Here is a 24,051-nt window from a genome sequence, read left to right on the forward strand (position 1 = left end):
CAACCATACTCCCGGAAAGGCTGAATCGTGTATGCTGTCAAAGTCTGTAGTATCAAGTTACACATACCTTGATCACGTGTATCACAGCGTTGATACTTTCAACACCTTGCTTTGTCTTTTATGATACTTCATTGTCGATAGAGAGCCGATTTAAAGATACAACTTGCGCACCTTGAGATCTCATTGATGATTGATCCACAACACAGAGGTCAAAGGGAATATGGTGGATCGATCACAAGGTATGCAATGTTTTTGATTCTTTTTTTTTTCTCACGCAAAAGCTGGTTGGTGGTCGCTTAGTGATAATTAGCTAATAGGAAAAGGGCCGAGCTATTTGCCTTTTTGTTGCAATACCTCCCTCTGCAGTCTTTTGGGTTTTCCCATCTTCCTTTTGCAGATTGGGATACAACTTGCAAAGTACAAAAGTGGATAAAAGACCCACTTCTCACTTTTCCTTTGCAGCCAAAGCCCGATCACCTTCAATCTGGAATATACGATTCGCATTGTTGGGTTATCAGTCGACAAAGGGACTATGATACGGCCAACGTACTATTGAACAAGAAACATCTTTATCACACAAAAGAGCCGTATCATGGATACCACGTATCAATCAATCAACGTATATCGTTTAATATTGGATACACGCAACAAGGCAGCAATCAAATGAGTCGGCATTGTGGGGTTCGTCGGGAAACATTGCCACAATAAGCAATGCTGTGTCACACCGCCATCTTGTACCTGTATGAAATCGTTCACACACACACACACCCAGTATTCTTTCTACTTATTGTATGCAACATGTGCGCCCTGATCTGCGTCAGACATTTGATCCAGCTTGATTCTTTTTTCTCGATCACCAGTGTTCTCTTGGCTCAGGGTCGTACAATGACATGGTTTCTTGCTTTCAGTTTGCTGCTGTAATCATTCACACGGTGATGATATTTTTCCTTGTTCGTATATAAAGACACCTGTTATCCGGGATGTATAGCTATTTCCTTTTCCTCGTGATTGTGCTCATACCTCCTCCACTTTAATATTATGGCTCAAGATCAGGATATTGAACAATCTGCCGTGGCAGCATCACTACCACCACCACAGGAGAGCTCTGTGCAAATGGATGATACCCAGCCAAATGAATTGTCGCCGGAAGAGAAAAAGGTCGAGAAGCGGCTGGTTCGTAAACTCGACTATCACCTTATGGTTTGGGCGTGAGTAACTATTTACGTGATCTTGTTGTTGGACGGAAACGAGTATGCTTACGTTGGTTTGTAGGTTTTTTGCTTATTGGGCAAATGGCCTTGATCGAAACAACATGCGTATGTCACCTGTCAATAAGGGGATATGGATACAACATGCATATTAACAGGCACATGATGGGTTGGTTTGTTATATAGCTAATGCTTATACGACGGGCATGAAAGAAGACTTGGACCTCGACAACTCTGCATACAATTGGGGTATCACCATGTTCTTTATTGGTTATGTCTGGTAGGATGATAAAGCTGTGGTGGTATGCTACTAGGATGGTGTTTTAACGTTTTCATTTAATAGCTTACAAATCCCTTGCAATGCCGTACTTCCCAAGCTACGCCCTCGATTCGTGTTACCAGCTGCTGTGTGCTTATGGGGTGCTGTGGTTTGCTTCATGGCACTAGTAAACAATCATAGTGCCTTATTTGGTTTACGTATTTGCCTTGGTTTCGCAGAAGCTGTAAGTGGATGTGCCATATTCCCTAGCACAAATACCATTGTCACAAGATCAAAGAATTCGCCCATCTTGCAGCAGTAGCACTCATCATACTCATTTTCGTTATTGGATTTGGAACAGCCTTTCTATCCTGGTATGGTGTATCTCCTTGGCAACTGGTATACTCGCCAGGAGCTTGGTTCACGTACTGCCTTTTTTGCTGCTGGATCACAATGTAAGTACGCATAAACACCTTGACGTATCATGTAATGATGGCTCATGATATACTATAGTTTCGGTAAGCTCATTTGATATTCCTCTACGGGATTTTCAAACATTAAACTTGGTTCTGTATCAATGAAGGGGGCCTTTTCAGGATTAATCAGTGGAGCCATAGCACAAACTTTGGATGGCGCGCATGGCATGCGAGGATGGAAATGGCTCTTTATCATTGAAGGTCTTATTGGCGTTGCGATTGGCATAGTTGGATTTTTCCTTCTTCCTGATTACCCACACAATACTCGCTTTTTGGATGCTGGGGAACGAGCTGTAGCCATGAAACGTCTCGAACGACAAGGCAAAAAGATCGTTTCCACAGGTCTCAACTTGACAACATTACGCAACGTATGCACCACGCCATACATTTACCTCTTTATCATCATCTTCAGCTGCATGCAGCTTGGTATGGGTATCCTGCAACAGTTTGCCATTATCCTCAAGGAAATGGGTTACGAGGCTTCCTTTGCCAACTATATGACCGTGCCCGTGTGGTGTTTTGCTGCGTATGTGTAACCCCCTCTTCATGATCAAATAGGACATTAACAAGAGGCTCATCGCTTTTTTTATTCTTATTGTAGCATGGTGATGGTATTACAAGGCTATTTATCCGATCGCTACGGCAAACGGCACTGGCATATCCAAGCAGGTGCAGCATGGACGTTGCTATGGTATGTGTTGCTGGTTGCTGTCAACCATGGAGACGTTCCTGTGGCATTGTTGTTTGTCTGTGTCTATATGGTGGTTCCTGTACTTGGCATCTCACCCATCATGATGGCTTGGAACAATGAAATTCATCAATGCGATTCAGGTATGTTGTTGTTGCTATGGTGATCCATGCAAAATCGCTGATTGCTTTTGTTTTAGAAACACGTGCCTTGGCTATTGCCATGGTAAATTCTATCGGTAACCTAGCACCCAACTTTATCAATGTACCTGCATGGGCAGTGACTCAAGCACCAGCCTTTCGTAAGTATTCATATCCATTTCATCTGCTGCTGCTATAACAAATACATGGCTCATCATGGCTTTAATCCAATTATGTAGGCACGGGCAAGATTGTCACCACCTCGACGACTGCTTTGATGATCATCGTTTGCTTTGCTGTCTACTTTCTTGAAGAAAAGAAAATCTTGCTTCCAAAGCCTGTCAAGCGTATTGAAACCGATAGCACTATTGATAAGGAGTGATCAATCTTGTCATTTTTCCACCCAAGGAACGTGCTAATACTTTTATCATATTATAATTATCCTCCAATAATACAATCTATTTATTTAGCAAGGAATTGGCATTTAAGAGACTATGGGATGGAATCACATGAGTAGTATTAAAAGGTAGAAGGTGAGATGGGGATAGATGTCATTGTTTATGGCCGTCGTATGCTGCATCATTGTTTATTCACACGCCGTCTTTGCATGTGTTGTGTGACACACACCTCTCTTTTTGGCCATATAAAGCACTCAGCGTTGTTCGACCATTCGATATGCACCTTTTCTTGTCTCTTTGTTAGCTGACTTGCAACGCCTGTATCATCAGAATGTCGAAAGGAAAAGACCTTGAACATGAGCCGCTATTACCACGTGGATCCGATGTTGCAAGCAGCTCGACAACGACAACAGCAACGACGACTGAAGAGGTCCTTACGGCAGAGGAGAAACTTATCGAGAAGCGGCTGATCAGAAAACTCGACCTGAGTCTTTTACTTTGGGGGCAAGTGTTTCATTTGTATTGAACGTACATATGCGAAGAACAGCTTTTCATGGTTGAAGCCTATACAGATTCCTGGCGTATTGGGCGAATGGGCTGGATCGGAACAACATGCGTACGTTAACAGCTAATGGCATGGGGAAAGAAAGAATCGTAAACTTACAATGCTTCACGATGCAAAGCGAACGCATATACAACGGGTACATACGGCTGATGACTGAGTATCCAGGTGCGCCATATTCAACCCCATTTCCATAGGGATGAAAGAAGATTTGGATTTGCATAACGCTGCATATAATTGGGCTGTTACCATGTTCTTCATTGGCTATGTTTGGTAAGCACGCGCTTTCGAGGATATGTTTCTTTGTCTATGGCTTACAATCAACACCTCTTTTTACGTAGCTTACAGATCCCATGTAACGCTATTATGCCCAAGGTGCGACCACGAATCATGATGCCACTTTCCGTGTGCTTGTGGGGTGCTATGGTTTCTTTTATGGCTACCGTAAAGACACATGCAGGCTTGTTTGGATTACGCATTTGCCTAGGATTTGCAGAAGCTGTAAGTGATCCACAAAGGGAACCACCATGTCACACATTCGATTAATACACTTCGTCAACAGCCGTTCTATACAGGCATGATTTATCTTCTTGGCAACTGGTATACACATCAAGAACTTGGAACGCGCATCGCTATCTTTACGGCAGGTCACCATTGTAAGTCTACATGTACATTCAACGGTAGCAGGAATATTGATCTTTTCTTATGGCGTTGTAGTTTCGGTAAAGCATCATCAATAATCTTCTAGTACTGTTCGTGCATCTTAGCTCATCATCGTTATCACCCAAGGGATCGTTTTCTGGATTAATCAGTGGAGCTATTGCACAAACATTGGATGGAGCACATGGGATGCGAGGATGGAAATGGCTCTTTATCACCGAAGGTCTGATAGCCATTTGTATTGGCATTGTTGGGTTCATGGTGTTGCCTGATTATCCACACAATACCCGTTTCTTGAGCAGCGAGGAGCGTCATGTCGCAATCAAGCGTTTGGAAGTTCAAGGCAAAAAGGTGATAGCCACCGGATTCAACATGGCCACGCTACACAATGTCTGCGCAACGCCCTACATTTATCTTTTCATCATCATTTTCATTTGTCACCACATTGGGATCGGTATCCTACAACAATTTGCCATCATTTTACGTGAGATGGGATACGATGCTTCATTTGCCAATTACATGACCGTGCCCATTTACATCGTTGCAGTGTACGTTCATCAGTATGAGCACCCATTATTTGAAGTTAACTTATTGATGTGAATTACTTTAGACCCGTCATCGTCATACAAGGCCATCTATCGGATCGTTACGGCAAACGCCATATGCACATCGAGATTGCTGCCTCCTTTGCTCTCATCTCTTATATCCTACTCGTTGTTGTCAATCATGGACATGTTCCTGTGGCTCTCTTATTTGTTTGCATGTACATGGTTGTGCCATTACTCGGTACCGTATCAATCATGATGGCATGGAATAACGAAATCCATCAAGCGGATGCAGGTAGGAAAGGGGGTAACGCGTTTATTAGCCATATACTGATTGGTGGGATTGATTCATAGAAACACGTGCACTCGCTATTGCTATTGTTAACACCATTGGAAGCCTTGCTTCAGAATTCATCAAGGTGGCTGCATGGACAGTGACACAAGCACCCGAGTATCGTGAGTATCTTTTGAAAATCTTTTATGAGCCATTGCCGCTAATAACACGTCAACACGTTTACAGGTACAGGCAAAATAGTGTCTATGTGTACTACTGCATTGATGATTGTGATATCGTACGTAACCTATAAGCTGGAGGAAAAGCGAATCATGCTACCAAAAGGCCGCGATGATGCATTGTAATAGAGACATTTGAAAAATATACAATAAAGATGCGCTTCATCAAAAAAGTAGGTGTGACAAGGAAAAAGAAGGTTTGAGCTCCATCACCTTGCCACCCTGGTGACATTTTCTGCAAACTCCATATATAGCCATTATTGGAGAAGGAAGAGAGAGAAACATAAAAGCATTATCCATCATCGTTTATTATTCATGGTCTATAAGATGTATATACAAGTCTACACTATCCAATGCTCACCCATGATGCAAGTGGATCGATTCAGGGGCGATGACGAAGGACGTGGTAGAATTGCCGTGGTTGCATGATTTTAGCTCCATTCTGAGGTTGAATAGGGTTAGTTTACGCTTTCTTTTCTTTCTCCTTTTTTTCTTGTGTGAGAAGGTAAGTGACGTTTCTCTCTTTGGGTGGCAATCAGGCTCATTGGTGTTGTCAGTATATAGCAGCATGGCGACTTCGCATACGCAGGGATCCGATGGAAGTGACCAACAGGTCGAAATGTGGAAGATGAAAAAGCTGATCAGGAGTTTGGAGGCCGCCAGAGGGTGAGTGTAGTATACATACATATATGGTGGTGGCCGAGAAACGGGGATGCTTATGCTTCTATGTAGTAATGGCACATCCATGATCTCTCTTATCATTCGTAAGTATTCAGGGAGGGTTTGAAAGGATGATGATGATGATGATGAGAATGGGGGATACTCATTTCTCTCTCTCTCTCTTTTTGCAGCACCCAAGGATCAAGTTTCTCGTGTTGGCAAGATGCTTGCTGATGAGTATGGTACAGCATCCAATATCAAGTCGCGTGTGAATCGTCTTTCAGTGCTTTCAGCCATTACGTCGACACAACAACGTCTCAAGTTGTATACCAAGGTTCCTCCCAATGGTCTGGTGGTCTACTGCGGAACAATTGTCACCGAGGAGGGAAAGGAGAAAAAGGTCAACATTGATTTTGAGCCTCACAAGCCCATCAACACGTCGTTGTACCTGTGCGACAACAAGTTCCACACCGAGGCGTTGCAAAGTCTCTTGGAGGATGATGCCAAGTTTGGTTTCATTATCATGGATGGTAACGGGTCATTGTTTGGTACGCTTTCAGGCAACACGCGTGATGTGATCCACAAGATGCAAGTCGATCTTCCCAAAAAGCATGGTCGTGGTGGTCAATCGGCTCTTCGTTTTGCTCGTTTGCGTGAAGAGAAACGCCACAACTACGTTCGCAAGGTGGCCGAATTGGCTGTGCAATTCTTCATTTCCAATGATAAGGTCAATGTGGCGGGTCTCGTCTTGGCTGGTTCAGCTGATTTCAAAACCGAGCTCTCTCAATCCGATATGTTTGATCAACGTTTGCAATCCAAGATTGTCAAGGTGGTGGATGTATCCTATGGTGGTGAAAATGGTTTCAACCAAGCCATTGAACTCTCAGCAGAGTCGCTTTCGAATGTCAAATTCATTCAAGAAAAGAAGCTCATCCAAACCTATTTCAACGAGATCTCTCAAGACAGCGGCAAGTACTGCTTTGGTGTGGATGATACTTTGAAAGCGCTTGAATTGGGTGCTGTTGAAAACTTGATCGTTTATGAAGGCCTTGAGCTCAATCGTTATGTCCTCAAGAATGTCGCTGGTGATGAGATCGTGTATCATCCTACCAAGCAAGAAGAGAAGGATCGTGCTTTCATCAAGGATACTTCTCCTGATGCAGCTCCCAATGCTGAAATGGATGTTGTGGAGGTTCAACCCTTGCTTGAGTGGTTTGCTGAAAATTACAAGAACTTTGGTACATCTCTCGAGTTTATCACCAATCGATCACAGGAAGGTTCCCAGTTTGTCAAAGGATTTGGTGGTATTGGCGGTATCCTAAGGTAAGCAAGGATTTGGATCCAATGAATGTGGAAAGGTGTAGCTGACGAAAATGGGATGATGATAGATACCAAGTCAACTTTGAGCAGCTCAACTATGAATCGGACGAATTCCTTTCTGATGATGAATAGGAGTGGGCAGAGCCTGCCAGGGCAGAGCCACACATCGGTCAAGAAAGAGCAGGGCGAGCTAAAAACTGAACAGCAGGATTAGCAGTAGACGATTACATTAGCGTGGTTTGTCATAGTAGAATCATTCTTGACCAATGTGTTTTTTTCTTTTTCATTTATCTTATCAGTAAAATGATATCTTATACCGTATTGCATATACATTTGCAGCCGGTAGTAAATTCAACAATGAGGATTGATGGTATAAATCTAAGCCTATGTTATGCAATGGCTACAAATCATGCACTTTTTCTTTTCAATACATGTGTTACTTTATTTGATTCAATAGTACAAGCGGATCCATTGTGGTAAAATGCATGAATGACACCACCATTGAATGACCAGATCAAATGCAAAGCAGCATGGCGTTTCGGAAAGTTTGAGGCCAATCGTCTTGTTGGATGCTTGCACGAGACCCCCATCCCTGTTGATCACTGGTTGAATGCATTATGTACACATTTCTCCTGTTGTTGTTGCTGTCATTCCCATGTCAGAAAAAGGATTTACCTTGTTGCCTTTTCCCTTTGAAGAGTTGAACGTTAAAAAAAAAGCAGGCTTTCGATGCTCGTCCAAGCTTACTGGAGGTGAAGGATACGTTGAAGGGGATGGGGAATAGAAAACCCACATCCCATTTGCCAGAAGAAGTGTGACTGAGTAGAAACGATACCTTTTGCTTTCTTTCCGCCCTTTTAGCGACAAACCCGCGGCTCGGTCAAGAAAGAAACACAACAACGCTTTCGTGATCAATGTCATGGCCACAGAATCGACAGAGACGGCCATTCCCAAGGTCATTCAAGTGCCGGAATACTTTTATGCTATAGATATTAATTACTTGACTCATATGATTGGTAAGAGATCCCTTGTCAGCTTCGTCAAGAGTGTGTGCGTGTGGAGTACTCACCTACTTCTTTACAGCGGACATGTTGAGCCGGCTCATTACCCACAACGACCTTATCCCTTTGACACCGAGCAACATTACGCGCTTCCATTCACGAACACCACCAAACATATCTTTGCACGACTATTTGCGACGAATCGTCAAGTATGCCTCAGTCGAAAAGGCGTGTCTCTTGATTCTACTCATCTATATCGATCGTGTATGTGAGCTACACCCCCAGTTCACTATATCATCCCTCACCGTACATCGATTCTTGATCACGGCGGTAACGGTGTCCTCCAAGTCGCTTTGTGATGCCTATTGCACCAATTCTCATTATGCCAAGGTGGGAGGCATATCGACACAAGAACTTAATGCATTGGAGCTCGAGTTTTTGCGGCTCATTGATTGGAACTTGGCAAGCTCTGGGGCCATCTTACAGCAATACTATGCAAACTTGATACAGCAACATCCTTGTTATGAGCGATTGAGGAGTTTGGATGATAATGCAACGGATGATATCGGTAGCCATGACAACAATGTTGCCATGAAGGATAGCAACAACAATACATCGACTGATACGGCGACAACAACAACAACCAATACAACCACATCATCAACATCGTCGGCATCAAAACCAGTATATCGGTATACTAAACGTACGGGTAAACGGCGGAGGAGTAGTACGGTTATTGCTGAAGCCGCAGCTGCAGCAGCTTCGACACCTTCAACAGCAGGTGGTGGTGACCAGAAAATACGTGAACAAGGCAAGGAAGATTTGGTAGAAGAGGATGAGAATGAGGAGGAGGATGACGACGACGAGGATAATAACGATGACGATGATGATGAGGAGGAAAGAACTGTTCGGCATTTCGACACGCTTTTGCAACGCGACTGGATACCCTATATTGCATAGTAACGCACCTACACAAGATATGCAAGCGAAGACAATTCATCCCTACTATTACACGCTCCACATACTTCATTCTTTATTCCCCCACCCCCCTTTCACCTCTACAGCAATTCATATATTCCACATCTTCCCCCATTTTAGTAGATGCATCAACACTTGCTTTTATTCTTTCCATCATTCTTGTCATGTATATATTCTTCTGCTGATCTCCTATTAATACGTGATGCTTTTTCTCTTTGAGAAGTTGGTGGATTTCTCTTATATGCGTGGGATGGATACGAGGATTGGGTCATGGATACGGCTATCAATGGATCTATGTGTGTTTACTCCTAATCGCAGGGCTCTTTCGAAGGCCGCATGAGACAGCGTAGTCAAAGAGTGCCTATTGCATGCATACACTGATCCCTTTTACCTTAACATTCATGTCGAGGAGATCCATGCTGTATTAAACGTGTATGTTAAAACGAATACTTTCGCTTGTATATCCGAGAGATGTTGTTGGAGTATAGTAATGACGAAGAATAGGGAGCATTCAAAGCGCACATCTATCTTTATGAGCAACATGGCAACCAAATGGATGACTATGTGGTGTCATGCAAGCATCGCTTAAGAAAGGCACTTGTTATGAATGATCTCAATCAATACATTGATATCTCTATTGCTCAAAGATTCAAGATGGTCTTAACCATCATAACAAAGACGTTGTAGTCTCCCGTAAATGCATTTTTTTTCGTGTTGGCTGAAACCATGGCAACCACCCAATGTACCTAATTAGGCTGGGTATCTACTTATTGACAGCAATGGATTAAGGCGGAGGAATCCCGATACCGCTGTTTCCTTTTCAAACAACAACACACACACACATATCAACCATGAGCTGGAGTGGCAGTTATGCACAAAACTATATGATCGACCAAAACAAGCTGGTCCAAGCAGAACAAGAATATGACCAGTTTATTGAGCTTTACAAAAGGTACTAAGCGAATGGAGAACGTTGATCGACTGGCATGGTGGAAATCTAACGTGCTGTTTAGGATCATTGAGCAGTGCCGCGTGAAATGTATCCCAACCCACTATCACGAACCCGATCTCAACAAAGGCGAAATGGTGTGCATCGATCGGTGTGTATTCAAATACGGCGAGATTCAACGGTTGTTGGCCAAAAAGATGGAAGAAAAGGACAAGGATACGGAACCAGCATCATTCAGCAGCTTCGCATCAACACCTTCAGGCGACGACATGCCAAGTACACTGTAGATAACATTTAATTGTATACCTTATAGACACAAAAAGAAGACAGTAATACAATACAGATCGTAGAGACGTCAAACAACGAGGATGGATGGGGGTGGAGATTACATGTATGTTAAAAGAGAGATTTGAGCTTTCCAAAGAGAATTCGTGCGTGTTGAGCGGCACTCTTTTGACCATCATCGACGTATTCTTGTTGTTGTGACGTTGCGGCAGCTATGGATGATGGCTCTCCTGGAAGATGACCATCATCAAGGACTGTGATGTTGGGTTTCATATTCATTACACCAGTCATAGGTGGCGGTGGTGGAGGAGGAACTGGTGCTGGTGCTGGTGGTGGAGCCCCTCGATTATAGATGGTCGCTGCATCTCGTTGAACAGCAAAGATCTTTTGTGAAAAGGACCAAAGACATGTGGCCCAATAGAGCTATGCATGTTTCATTGCGTGAACATGGCTTAATGATCATTCACATGGATGAAGGACTTACGTAGCAAATGAACATGACGATGTATATGGCAATAGAAAGTTTGAGCTCATCTTCCCATAGCTTGTGGCAGTTGTATACTGCTGGATCGGTCGGTGATGCTGTGCTATTAGAGAGTCGACCTTGTGCTGATTGGACACACCATGAAGTATAGGATGATTCTTCAATGCTAAAGACAATGATTGTTCCAAAATAGTCGATTAAGAATGCAACAACGATAACCCAAGTGATGCGATGGCCAAGCCTTAAGAGGATCGCTGATTCCTATAAAACCATATCTTGAAATGAGTCATTGTTCATATAACACGCATCGTAGCTAAAGCTGGGTCGTACCACAAAAAGAGAGAAAAGGTTGAATATTGCCACAACGACGAAAGCGCAACATACACCACCAAACACCATCAATGCATAGACGTTTAGATATGAGAAAACGGCTACGTTGTTATAGTACAATGAGTCATTTCCTATATTGGTTGTTGCTGTCTGCGTTATTTCACTCTTACGATTGCTGTATCGAAATGCAAGGATAGCACAATATAAATGAAGTCCCTTGAAAGAAGCATACACAATGAGCACTTGCTTTTGTACCAAAGAGCATTACATCTACTTACTATCCACAGGGCACAGGCCATTGCACATCCTCCTCGTAAGGACATGCATCCGCAAAATTTCCTTGTGAAAGAATGCGTAGCATGATAGGCTTCCTCTCGTACTTCGAAATCTGGGTATGCATACATTGATGATTAGACACTAAGAAGAGAAAAAGGATCCAACAAATGAATCTGTGAAAGGTAAAACCAATAACAGCATGAACAAAAGATGCAAGCAAAACACGTTTCCTTATTTGTCGTGTGGTCATTATTTGGGTTGGCTCGGATCGGATCCTTCCGGTTATTGTTCACTTGACAGAAGCTACAATACATCAAATGACAGCCGTCGATGTAAGGGGTTGCTGCATTGTTAAAGTACCAGCAACTCATGTACTGCGCACTTGATATCGGTGTAAAACACTTTCATGCCAAAGTCACGTGCTGCGGCATTGTCATCATCACCGATCATTGAAAGCAGCTTGCACAAAGACGTTATAGGTGGCGTTAGCTTCATCAACAACAATGATCTCATCGACCACACGAGATGGCTTGGTTTATACTGCGCAGTGTGTCATCGAAACCTGTATTCGCCTTCAACAAAGCATCTCCATCATATATATGACTTACGCTTATCATCATCACTCAGGAGCAAGTTTACTCAAGACCACCCGTATCCATAAATTAATTGGGATTGCCTTAGCGTTCTTGTTTGTTTTTCAGGGCTCCGGTCTTGATGGCTAATAAGCACATGGACGTTCATCGCCTGTAGCTGCTTCTAGCCAAAATGCCGATGATGGATAATCATCCATATTCAACAAAGCACACGCGTGTGGAACGATCCAACCAAATCGTATGAGCTATTGGTATGCCCTCCATTCTTCTATCAAGCAGCACGTTGATAATGTACAAGATCGTAATGGACATCCCATCATCAGCATAGCGCAAGTCTTTCTGTTTTAATGGCGTGGACGCAATCGCATCCTTGTTGGTGTTGAACCCTGTGAACCCTCATCTCATATTGATAAGCCTATGTATCATGCAATCTTGAAGAGCTATGATGGTACGTGTATGACAAGGCTAACTCTATTATCAAGCCTCCCTTGACAAGAGGTACCGGTGTCCCAAAGTGAAGAGACATGTAGTATAATCTCATTTGTATTTTCCCTTGGACAAGCACAGCTAATCTGCCGAGTGACAATTCAGCCTTGGTGAGTGTGTTCCTAATAAAGAAAAAAGCGATCAACGAATGATGCGATTATTATGGTAATCACAAGGTTTATGTAATCAGCCACCGTGAGTACGCCTCCAACCCTTATTAGTCGTGTGGTCTAACACAACTTCTATTACCCACGCACGTCGCAGCGAAAAACTTCCCGATGAAATTGCCGAGATTGACATTAACTCGCTGATCGTGTATCCATGCTATACGTTTATGCAACTGGGGCATGTATATATAAGGTTCAGGGACCATTTACGGAGGACTTGCCGAGCCGATCAAAAGACTAGTGATGATGATGATCTTTTATTCTGCAAGTCTCAATGTGGATTTGACAAGGTGAATACTTGTGGTGTGCTGTGTGCTTTTTTCCATATCAAGCCACCTTTACAAGTCATATGCTTCTCTCACTTTTGTTCACATACAGAACAAAATGGGTACCGGAACAACGTTTTCTTCACACGCATAAAAGCATTTTCAGCTTTTCTTTTCTTCCTTCACACTGGTGCTTCTCTTTTGTTGGATCAAGATGGGTATTAAACAAGCATGGGAGGAGAAGGTCCTAGTACACATTGTGCCACCGAAAACAGTTGAGGATGAAGAAAGCAAAGAGAGCTACTTTATTCCTGGTGCCTTGGTTACCACCTTATTCTTTCTATGGGGCTTCAGCTATGGTCTACTAGACACGCTCAATAAACATTTCCAAAATGTGCTGGGCATCAGTAAGTGCCTATCAAAAAAACACGAACAAAGGATGATGATGGGTTAACCGCTTGTTGGTATCCATAGCAACGACGGAAACGACGTATATGCAGGTGGCCTACTTTGGTGCGTACTTTGTGACAAGTCCAATGTAAGGCAGGAAGGGATAAATACTCCTTTTTTATGAGCCTTGTGATCTGATCCCATGATTGTAGTGCAGGAATGATTTTGAAGCGGATTGGCTACAAAAAGACAATCATTTTGGGTCTTCTTCTTTATGTCTTGGGCGCTTTATGCTTTTACCCGTCTGCAACCAACCGAGTCTATGGAGGCTTCGTAGGCTCCCTTTTTACAATCGCATGTGGCCTGGCGATGCTTGAAAACTGTATGTATAGCCTTGTCGCGTTTGTCAGAGACCTCTTTCTCATCGTGTCATTGTCCCCAATTCAGGTGCCAACACGTACATTAACATTATCGGATCGCGGCGATGGGCTGCATTGCGTATCAATATCTCTCAAGGCTTCAACGGCATTGGCACGACTATTTCACCTGTTATTGCGTCGTATGCCTTTTTTGGTGGTAACGACGCCGAGACGGGCAACCTTGATTCAGTCAAATGGACCTATGTAGGAGTGGGATGTGGTAAGCGTGTAACATGACACGAAGATTGACGACTTCTCTCACACTCACATGCTATCATGACGTGTAGCTGTCTTTGTTATTGCGATTATCTTTTGCTTTGCTCGTATTCCAGAATTTGATGAAGAAGCTCAAATGGCAGCCGAAGCCGATGCAACAGGCGAGAATGTGCGACGTGCATCCATGCTATCTCCTCACTTGTGGTTCGGTGCCATTACTCAATTCGTTTACACTGGCAACCAAGTCGGCATCGCATCCATGTTTATCTATTATGGAACCATCGTAGGCGGATACGACGACAAATTTTCTTCACAGCTATTAGCATTGGCACAAATGTGCTTCACCATTGGTCGATTTGTGGGTGCAGGATTTATGCGATGGTTCAAACCAGCCCATATGCTCGTCTTCTTTTCGTTTGCAGCCATCGTATCCACCATCTGTGCCATTGCCGTCGACACGCCACAGGCCACTTATACTTTGCTTGTCATCTTATTCTTTGAAAGTATCATGTTTCCCACCAACTTTTCATTGGCTACCAAGGATCTCGGTCGCAATTACAAATATGGAGCTCCAATCGGTACGAGAGTGGTTTGACATATGACAGCTCTTGTTGTAATGTGGTATTGACATCCCTTTGTGTAGTCATTATGGGTGTCGCTGGAGGTGCTCTATTTCCTCCCCTTATGGCATTACTCAAGGATCATCGAAGCATTCATCTTTCCTTTATTTTGCCTCTTATTGGATTTGTCATGGAATTTGTCTATGGCATGTGGGTTCACAAATGGATCAGATATGTCGAGGAGGATCCTGCAGATATCGACCCTGAAAAGGAAACCACAAGCAATAGTGCGGAGAAACGCTCATCAGTGGTGGAGGAACAACAAGAACGGGTCTCTATCCAAGATACCCCGCAAGAAGTCAAATGAAAGCACCACCTATGGTTTTTGTAATTCCCCAACACACACACACGCACATGTTATTATGTATTATTGAATATACTACTTCTAATGGTTAATACGATTAATCCAGAACCCCTTTACTACATACAATCTGCTTCTCGTGTGTAAATCTATGGATCCAGAAATTGGGTTACAAGTGGTTGCTGCGGCAAATGGGGTTACTCGTTTAGGGCATTTCTCCCGTTTTCGACCAATACAGAAGAGTGAGTGAATATGTTGGAGACACGGATGCTGCGCCACTATACTGGGCTCTTTTATATCCGCCAAGAGCACCTCCTTGTTCTTTTCTTTTGCCTTTATCCCGCCATCATTGCATTTGCTTTGCTGCTATCAATGGTAGAAATTCTTCCTATTGCCGTTTGGTTTGCGATTGTTCAGGCGGCGTTGGTATGTGCGAGCGTTGTCACACTATTATTCCAGCGGCCCTATTACAAACGCGCTCCTCCAACCACTGAGGCTGGATGCAACGTGCCACCATTATTGCCAGTGGATCAGCAGCGAGACCCTTCAGTGGCATTTTCTGACAGCCAACGACCGACACGATTGTGCGTTGAGACGACCCTTCTCACCATCATTTCCATTTTCGGGGTTTACTATACTGCCCGGCAACATCAAGGCACGACGTATGATGACAATGACATTTACGAGATGGGTGTCCCTGCCATTGCGTTGATGACTTGGTCGTATACTTGTATACTTTCATGGATATCTCTTTGGTATCGATTACCTAATGATTGGGGATTTGTGCTCAACGTGCACCTCTGTGTGCTCTTTTGCTTTACATGGTGCAGCATTGTTTATGACATCTATGAGTCTCGCATTTTGACAGCTCTCAACACGCTTCAATTCCTCCTCACAACCGATCTCGTGTACATCACATTGACCACAGCACAAGGACCTCGTTTCTTGGATCCACAAGGCCGACCTGTGATTGAATACAAAGTATCCTCGGTGATTGGAACACTCTTCTTTTCATGGTTGACGCCATTGATTCGCTTTGGATACAAAAAGCAACGTCTCGATGAAGATGATATCCCAAGTTTGCCTCCTGGCTATCGTAGCTCGTATTTGATGGATCTCTTTGGAAGATTTCGAGGTGCTCGTCTTTTGTATCGGCTGTATCGTGCCAATCGCTCAATGTTGGGAATTTACTTTGTGCTATCGGTTGTCATGGCTTTGCTTCATTTCTTGCCACCCTTCCTTGTGAATCAATTTCTCGAATTGATACAAGAGCAAAGCGACAATTATCTCGAGTTAGCATGGATAGTCATCTTGTTGCAAGGTGGATCGCTCGTTATACGTGGTGTTCTTGAAGGGCAATTTTGGTTCCTGAGTAAGTATCATCATCGACCATTTTATACATGTTCTTCATGCTGATCTTCGGTATACATATAGCGGGTCAAGTGTTCCAGGTGCCTGTACTTGCAACATTGTATTTGGAGGTGTACCATAAAGCGTTACGCGCACGTGTAATCGAGCAAGAACAACAATCCAACAAGGAAGAAGGGGAATCATCCTCTGCTAGCATTGGTGGACAAGGAGTGAATTTGATGAGCACGGATGCATACAGGGTATCCACGATCGCCCTTTGGCCAATGAATTTGATTGTCATGGCACCCGTTCAATTGGTGGTTGGCATTTATTTCCTATACACACTTCTTGGTATCTCGTCTCTATTTGGCCTAGCGGTGATGCTCATCACATTGCCTGTCAATCACTACAGCGCCAAACTACTTGCAAAGACACAAATGGCATTGGGTGAAGCTCGCGATAAGCGGGTCTCACTCATGAACGAGGTCCTTCAGGGTATTCGTCAAATCAAGTTTTTTGCTTCTGAACGTAGCTGGGAAAAGCGTATCATGGCAACGAGAGAGAACGAACTTGGCTTGCTTCGAACCTCTTATTTGGTGCTCGCATCATTGCAGCTGGTGTGGCAAGGGTAATTTGCATACCCAATACACAAACGTAGCAGCATATGATTTAACTCTTCATCTCATAGGTCACCCGTATTAATTGCTTTATTGTCATTCTGGTCATTTACAGTCTTGGAGCAAAAAGAACTCACTGCTGCTATTGCATTTACGGTAAGGGTTCATTCACAATGAATTTCTATTATTCCTCCTCAGCATTTATTATTTAGAGTATCATTGTTTTCAATCAATTACGATTCGCTCTCAATGCTCTCCCTGAAACCTTTGTCGAGCTGATCAAGGCATACACGAGGTAAATGAAATTCGCATCACGTGCATCCATTCCCCCTTTCTCATTTCATCTCTCTTCTTCCGCCCAGTGCCAAACGACTTGATCGCTTCTTCAACGTCCCTGAAATCTCTCAACCAGAAAGCAATGCCAACGACATTCACCGCATCGGATTCCGTGATGCAACAGTAACATGGCCGGCAAACTCAAGCATTGACGACACTGGTTTCTTTATTAAACACGTCAACTTGGAATTCCCTCATGGCGAGCTTAGTCTGATCAGTGGAAAAACTGGTGCTGGCAAGAGTTTGTTGTTGACGAGTCTACTTGGTGAAACGACTATCGTCCAAGGATACGTTGATTGTCCTCGTGCACCTTTGATATGTGATCATGATGCGTCTACGATGATGTCTACTTCTTCTTTTATCGATCAAGACGATGGTTGGATTGTGGATCATGCAGTAGCGTACGTTGCACAAAATGGTAATACATCATCATCATAGGGGAATCATTCATGGCATATCATTCATGGGCATTTCATCTTGTAGCTTGGCTTCAGAATGGATCGATTCGTGACAATATCTTATTTGGTTTGCCTTACAAGGAGAACCGGTATCGAGTCACGTTGACAGCATGTGCATTGGATAAGGACTTGTTGATCTTTGAAGATGGTGACTTGACCGAGATTGGTGAGAAGGGTATCACTCTCTCTGGAGGACAAAAGGCACGTGTGGCGCTTGCTCGAGCTGTGTACTCAAGAGCCAAGAATGTCTTGATGGATGATATCCTTAGTGCAGTGGATTGTAAGTAGTATCAGATGTGATGATGTACTCTCTCCTCATGCATGGTCATTACATAGCACACACGGCTCAGCATCTATATCAATATTGTCTTACTGGTCCATTGATGAACAACCGTACACGTATCCTTGTGACACATCATATCAAGCTTTGTCTCCCTGGCGCTGCATTCTTGGCTCACATTGAGGAAGGACGCATCAATGCAGCTGGATCACCATCTGAACTCCGCTTATCTGGATCGCTTGCCCGTATCATGCAGGATGAAGAAGAGCAAGTTAGTCACCAAGGAGAAAGCGAGGTTGAGAAATACGATGATATCGAAGAGACCATGCCATCAAAAAAGAAAGGGGCACCTGCAGCGTTGATTGAAAAAGAAGGTAATCATACAAGGAACCTTATCTTCATATTGGAAATACTTATATGAATTATAGAGCGTGCCACTGGAAGGATCAAAATGCGCTATTACGGGTCATATTTTGCATCGATGGGAAGGTGGATCTATTGGCCAGTGCTTATCCTTTTGGTTGTTGGTGCATGCATTTTCGAAGTGGGAGAGTTTTGGAGTATCAAAGAATGGACCCAGGCGGTGGATCCTGATGTTGAGTATTATCTCAAGATGTATACGCTCGTCATCTTGGCATCGGTTGGCTTTGGTGTTGTTCAATACGTTGCCATGTATCTTGGTGGTCTTCGTGCAAGTCGAGCATTGTATTACCGGTTGTTGCATCGCATTCTACGAGCCCCTATGCGATTCTTTGACACAACACCTATTGGACGTATCCTGAATCGATTTTCCAAGGACATGGAAACCATTGACTCGACCATCCCGGACAACTTGATGAATGTGGCAGCAAATTGGACGACTGTGCTGGTCAATGTGGTCATTGTTACAATCATGCTACCTACGATTACAGTGCCACTTTTGGTATTGATTGCAATGATTATTGCACTTGGATTTATGTTTGTGGTGACAGCACGTGAGCTCAAACGTATCGACTCGGTTACACGCTCATTGATCTATGACCAATTCTCTGAAACCATTGCTGGTGTGAAGACCATTCGTGCTTTTGGAGCAAGTCGTCGATTTATGGAACAAATGATGAATAAGGTTGATACCAATGCACGCCCCTTCTTTTTTGCATGGACATCGAATCATTGGGTGGCACAGCGGTTTTACATGTTCAATGCCATTGTCAACGTTGGTACTGGCGCCTTTATTCTGATCAATATGGATAAATTGGATGCATCCATTGCCGGCTTTGTCCTAACGCTCATTGTTTCATTGTCGGATCAGGTAAATGTGTGTGGCATCATGTTATGAACAAGGTTTCTAATTTTTGGAAATAGATGTTCACTGGCATGAGACATTATGCTACGCTTGAGATGAACTTCAACTCGGTGGAGCGCATTGTGGAGTTTACAGAGATCGAGCAAGAGGCTACAGCTACAAATGGTGTGCAATTGCCGGCTTTGGTATGTTTTGGCGGGGTTATGGTATATGCCAATGCAATCATTAACCGCTACTTACACACTAGTGGCCATCTGAGGGCAACATTCAAGTGAAGGACTTGGAAGTGCGTTATGCTGCAGACCTTGATCCAGTCTTGAAACGCGTGACATTTGATGTGCGTTCATCGGAAAAGATTGGCATTGTTGGCCGTACTGGAAGTGGAAAATCGACACTAGCGCTCTCTTTCTTCCGTTTTATCGAGACGACTCATGGCAGTATCGCGATCGATGGCGTTGACATCAAGTCCATTGATATTGAGCAATTACGTAGCCGGCTTTTAATCATCCCTCAAGGTATGAGAAGGGTAATACGTTACACTGCATGATGCTTGTTGCTTACACTTGTTGCATTAATTATAGATCCTACGCTCTTTTCGGGAACATTGCGATCCAACATGGACCCTTTTGATGAATACATGGATGAAGAGATCTTTGAAGCATTACGTCGTACCCATCTTTTGGATGATACCAATAGCATGTTCCAGGATTTGAATATGGTGGTTAGCGAAGGTGGCAACAATCTCTCTCAAGGCCAACGCCAGCTTGTGTGTCTCGCACGTGCATTGCTCAGACGTAACAAGGTTGTATTGATGGATGAGGCGACTGCAAGCGTGGACTTTCAAACCGATCGAGCCATTCAAAAGACGATTGCAAGTGAATTTTCTGGATGCACCATCCTTTGTATTGCCCATCGTTTGCATACAGTGATCGAATACGATCGTATCTTGGTCATGGATAATGGACACGTTGCCGAATTTGCTAGCCCTCTCGATCTTTTACGCGATGAAGAATCCATGTTTCACAAGATGTGCGTTGCCTCTGGAGAATTTGAAGCATTGCTTGCGCTTGCCAAATCGAAGCATCAGCTAGTGGATGTATAATCAAGTTGATATTGCAGACAAGCATTCGATAATAGTTGCAACTACGATGATTAAAGGGTTATCTTCCATTCATTCATATGCATGGTTGTTTGAGGGTGTTGGGCCAAAGCGTATTTTTATATACATAGGGATTTTATGAGCATTGATGGGCTAGAAGTTTTCAGGCAAATGGGTCACTAGGGCATTGTGACATTGCTTTGGACCTCCTTGGGGCTCTCAGTAATTGGTCACCATACTTGATTCAAGCCGTCTTGTAGGATCTTCGCATTCTTGTCAGCCAACATACATAAGATTCCCCAACAATCTATCAGCTCCTCACTGTTTTCAACATACAATTTATCAATCTTCCCTCCCTTGTGGTGATCATAGAAATACCCACGCCCACAATGTACATATAAACAAGATGGATGTTGTCGCCCATCGTTTTTACTCCTACCCATCTCTTTCTTCCATCGTATCACTCTTTGTTTTTTTGCTGACACCTTCAAAGCCCAAGTTGATGTGAGCACCATGGTGGAAGGTCGTTTTATGAGACATCCATGTGTGTACTAATATATGTGATGGTCTTTAGTGCTTCATTGTTGATCCTATTTTCGTTGTCGTTGTTGTCATTGTGATAGTTAGCTCTTTCATTGAGGTAAAACCTAATCATCTTGCTTCATGGAGCTTATGCTCATATAATCTTTTGATGTAGCTATGCATCTGCATTGAAGCTGCCTAGCGATGGACAACGACAGCATGTATTATGCCATCTACAGAGGATGAGTCATATCAAGGACCTGACCCTGCGTCATGAGTTGACCGAAGCGAATGTATTGCAAGTGCTACATCGCAAGCCAACAAGATCACTCACGATAGAATACATGAGCAGGTGGAGCGCGAAACCACACATGGCGTATCAATAGTTGATATTGAAAGCCTTGCCAGCAGTCGATCCTGGTCATACATGCTCGGTATCATGCTTGGGGAAGTGGATTATTTCCACGGCATGTATGTATGTATGTATGTATGTATGTATGAAAAACGCTTTTACATGAACAAAAGAGCTGAATCTTTTGATGTAGGGGTGGAAAAAAGCTTGCAAGAATCTTCAGGGCAGTAGAGGATACCTTCATACATAGTCGTTGAGCGGTCAACAAGCTCATGGTTAATGCCCCGCGGCTTGGACGTGAAATGGTAACAACTCCGAGTGAGGAGCATTATCACATATTTATGCGTTCTCGTGTTTAGGATGACAGGCTGTTACAAGGAGTTTCGATAACCCTGTGAGGTCTTTGGGAGATCTTTGGAAAAGGCTACAACGAGCTGAAAGTGTACATGCAATAAAGGGAGAAGGTTTAACAAACAACTGGTAACAAGTCTTTGTTCTTGGGTGATTATAAACAGGACCCACATGTTTATGTACGTGTTCTTTTTGTTAGGCCGGTACGTTGCTACAAGGTATCATTATCACTTTGTGTGTGGAAGCTTCGGTCAAGTAGTGATCCCGACAGGCGATTTTCATACGACACGAGAAGGTCGTCGTGTAGAACATCATCTTATAGATAATATAGCGACCCAATACGCCAACTGCTTGTTACTCTGATGTTGATTGTTGTTGGATCATATGATGTAAAATGACACCTTTTGCTTTACGTGATGATGACGGTGTGTTTGGGTGTGAGTGAGTGATTGAGTGAGTGACAATGCTCACTGGGGTAAATTTTAAAATTGGATTTGGAAGTGCCAGGGGCAGGGAAATCATCTTGCTTCACTTTCTTTTCTACACGACCGCACATTGCAACACTACAATCACTTCCCATGCTCAATTTCACGCTACTCTTCTCTCAGCTTCGTGAACATGCGAGCTTGAAGACGATGGCAACTCAAATGGTCAAGCCAATGAACGGCGTTTTTATTCACAATGGTCAACTCATCATGTGCACTTGACGAGGACAACGCGACACTATAAATGGATATACAATGGTGCAATTGATACATGGCACTTCTCATGAAACGATGCCAATGCGGTAGCAGCAACAGACTTTGGCTACGACGACAGAATGATATACTCGCAAGAACAGCTCGATGCGTTGGATTACAGGATTACAAATACCCAGTCGACTTCAGTGCTCTCTCTCGCTCAATGAGCTCCTATCGCCGTCGTTCAAAACGAACAACTCTGTGGCCGTTCAGCGGGTTTTCTCTGATCCATCGAGATGAAGGATGTTACAATCGCCTAGGAAGCCATATCGAACGATGATCCCACGACCAATTTTCATCCTTTCTAGCACTATTCAAATCTCAAGAAGCTCGCTAGGGATAGCTTGATCAATGAATTTCAACTCGCCATTGTGTAAGTTTTCTGGTGATGGTCATTGCTTTTATCTTTATGCTCATTTTTTGTTACACAAAGGAAGCGGGTGTTCAAGCGCAATTATGCACAGCGACAATCATCAATGCAGCCGGTGGTATCGTTTGTCCTTCACAGACCAGAGAACAGCCATCTGATTATCCATCCAATCCTTCCCAACATGAAGATGGCGCCGCTGGAGCAACCAATTCCTACCATCACACCAACATCTGAGCCCCACAAAGATCGTTGTCGCGAAAATCACCAGCGCTTTGATGATGAAGGTATCCTTTTTAGTATACTAAAATACGTACGTATGTATCTGATTGTATCTATATATATAGGAATGCTTAGTAGTGATACCATGCTCAAAGGCTATGATGGCTATGCTTGTATTGGCCGTTCGACATCGCCGCATTAAGCAGCTACTTGAATGAAGATGGCATGCACCAATGGTTCGTATTTGTATTACTTCTCGCGTTGCCTCACATCCACGTTATTGATATTTGTGATTAGAATCATGGAACTAGTTCACATACCCCAAATGACATTTATGGCATGGTGGATGCTGTATTCAATGAGACACGGTCCGAAGGCAGCGTGATTCCAATCGAGATGGATGGTGATTGCATGGATGGTGATCTACAAGATACATGAACACGTGTATGGAATACATGGTGCATCAAGAAGTGGATGGTGGCCGTCATTTAACTATGGCGAATGGTCTCAGTATGCCGTGGATATTATTTGCAATTATCGATATGAGGAGGACAATCGCAATTTGGTGGAACATGGGATCTCAGATCAAGAGGGCAGCCATGTGGATGATGAGGGCAGTGCACAGAGAATGAAAATGGCAGCGGTGCTTGAAAGGTCACATGTACTCGCGTGAGGTAAGTTTGGTGAATGATATGGCCATCTTTGTTATTCATTAAGATATATGCGTAGAGGTGGTATCGTTGCAACCATGCTTGACACCAACGTGTCCATGCCAAGTTATCGCGTTTAATTAAACACAAAGAGGTGCGTGACGGCTTATGTATTTTCTTGATCGCATTGAGAAGTCTAAATCTGGTATTATTACAAATAAGGTACCCTGAC

At 43.5% G+C, this 24,051-nt stretch overlaps 8 protein-coding genes across 8 annotated transcripts; 7 read left to right on the forward strand and 1 right to left on the reverse strand.

Annotated features, from left to right (window-relative positions):
* Positions 1-1,038: 1,038 nt before the first annotated feature.
* O0I10_001656 (uncharacterized protein) lies at positions 1,039-3,153 on the forward strand (the record flags this gene model as incomplete). Its single annotated transcript, XM_058481748.1, has 10 exons — positions 1,039-1,208; positions 1,273-1,316; positions 1,395-1,488; positions 1,552-1,711; positions 1,829-1,922; positions 1,981-1,985; positions 2,051-2,469; positions 2,545-2,774; positions 2,831-2,932; positions 3,011-3,153. The coding sequence occupies 10 exons, from the start codon at positions 1,039-1,041 to the stop codon at positions 3,151-3,153; spliced, it is 1,461 nt and encodes a 486-aa protein (XP_058347605.1).
* A 347-nt stretch (positions 3,154-3,500) lies between these two features.
* Positions 3,501-5,575, forward strand: O0I10_001657 (uncharacterized protein; the record flags this gene model as incomplete). The annotated part of the gene is made up of 11 exons (XM_058481749.1): positions 3,501-3,673; positions 3,742-3,785; positions 3,853-3,870; positions 3,929-4,004; positions 4,073-4,232; positions 4,294-4,387; positions 4,449-4,453; positions 4,521-4,939; positions 5,002-5,231; positions 5,291-5,392; positions 5,457-5,575. The coding sequence occupies 11 exons, from the start codon at positions 3,501-3,503 to the stop codon at positions 5,573-5,575; spliced, it is 1,440 nt and encodes a 479-aa protein (XP_058347606.1).
* Positions 5,576-6,017: 442 nt separating this feature from the next.
* O0I10_001658 (eukaryotic peptide chain release factor subunit 1) lies at positions 6,018-7,561 on the forward strand (the record flags this gene model as incomplete). Its single annotated transcript, XM_058481750.1, has 4 exons — positions 6,018-6,115; positions 6,182-6,213; positions 6,301-7,432; positions 7,498-7,561. The coding sequence occupies 4 exons, from the start codon at positions 6,018-6,020 to the stop codon at positions 7,559-7,561; spliced, it is 1,326 nt and encodes a 441-aa protein (XP_058347607.1).
* Positions 7,562-8,348: 787 nt separating this feature from the next.
* On the forward strand, positions 8,349-9,390 carry O0I10_001659 (uncharacterized protein; the record flags this gene model as incomplete). The annotated part of the gene is made up of 2 exons (XM_058481751.1): positions 8,349-8,445; positions 8,513-9,390. 2 exons carry the CDS (start codon positions 8,349-8,351, stop codon positions 9,388-9,390), a joined length of 975 nt encoding a protein of 324 aa, XP_058347608.1.
* An 869-nt stretch (positions 9,391-10,259) lies between these two features.
* Positions 10,260-10,644, forward strand: O0I10_001660 (uncharacterized protein; the record flags this gene model as incomplete). The annotated part of the gene is made up of 2 exons (XM_058481752.1): positions 10,260-10,360; positions 10,422-10,644. 2 exons carry the CDS (start codon positions 10,260-10,262, stop codon positions 10,642-10,644), a joined length of 324 nt encoding a protein of 107 aa, XP_058347609.1.
* Positions 10,645-10,753: 109 nt separating this feature from the next.
* O0I10_001661 (uncharacterized protein) lies at positions 10,754-11,860 on the reverse strand (the record flags this gene model as incomplete). The annotated part of the gene is made up of 5 exons (XM_058481753.1): positions 10,754-11,065; positions 11,127-11,387; positions 11,457-11,557; positions 11,627-11,672; positions 11,735-11,860. 5 exons carry the CDS (start codon positions 11,858-11,860, stop codon positions 10,754-10,756), a joined length of 846 nt encoding a protein of 281 aa, XP_058347610.1.
* Positions 11,861-13,458: 1,598 nt separating this feature from the next.
* On the forward strand, positions 13,459-15,196 carry O0I10_001662 (uncharacterized protein; the record flags this gene model as incomplete). Its single annotated transcript, XM_058481754.1, has 6 exons — positions 13,459-13,651; positions 13,719-13,782; positions 13,847-14,016; positions 14,082-14,273; positions 14,341-14,847; positions 14,913-15,196. 6 exons carry the CDS (start codon positions 13,459-13,461, stop codon positions 15,194-15,196), a joined length of 1,410 nt encoding a protein of 469 aa, XP_058347611.1.
* Positions 15,197-15,562: 366 nt separating this feature from the next.
* O0I10_001663 (uncharacterized protein) lies at positions 15,563-20,618 on the forward strand (the record flags this gene model as incomplete). Its single annotated transcript, XM_058481755.1, has 11 exons — positions 15,563-16,562; positions 16,625-17,168; positions 17,229-17,313; positions 17,370-17,452; positions 17,520-17,911; positions 17,977-18,231; positions 18,288-18,605; positions 18,660-19,522; positions 19,576-19,701; positions 19,764-20,031; positions 20,098-20,618. The coding sequence occupies 11 exons, from the start codon at positions 15,563-15,565 to the stop codon at positions 20,616-20,618; spliced, it is 4,455 nt and encodes a 1,484-aa protein (XP_058347612.1).
* Positions 20,619-24,051: the final 3,433 nt, after the last annotated feature.

Source organism: Lichtheimia ornata (assembly GCF_029851405.1).
Source record: "Lichtheimia ornata isolate CBS 291.66 chromosome Unknown scaffold00004, whole genome shotgun sequence".
NCBI lineage: Eukaryota > Fungi > Mucoromycota > Mucoromycetes > Mucorales > Lichtheimiaceae > Lichtheimia > Lichtheimia ornata.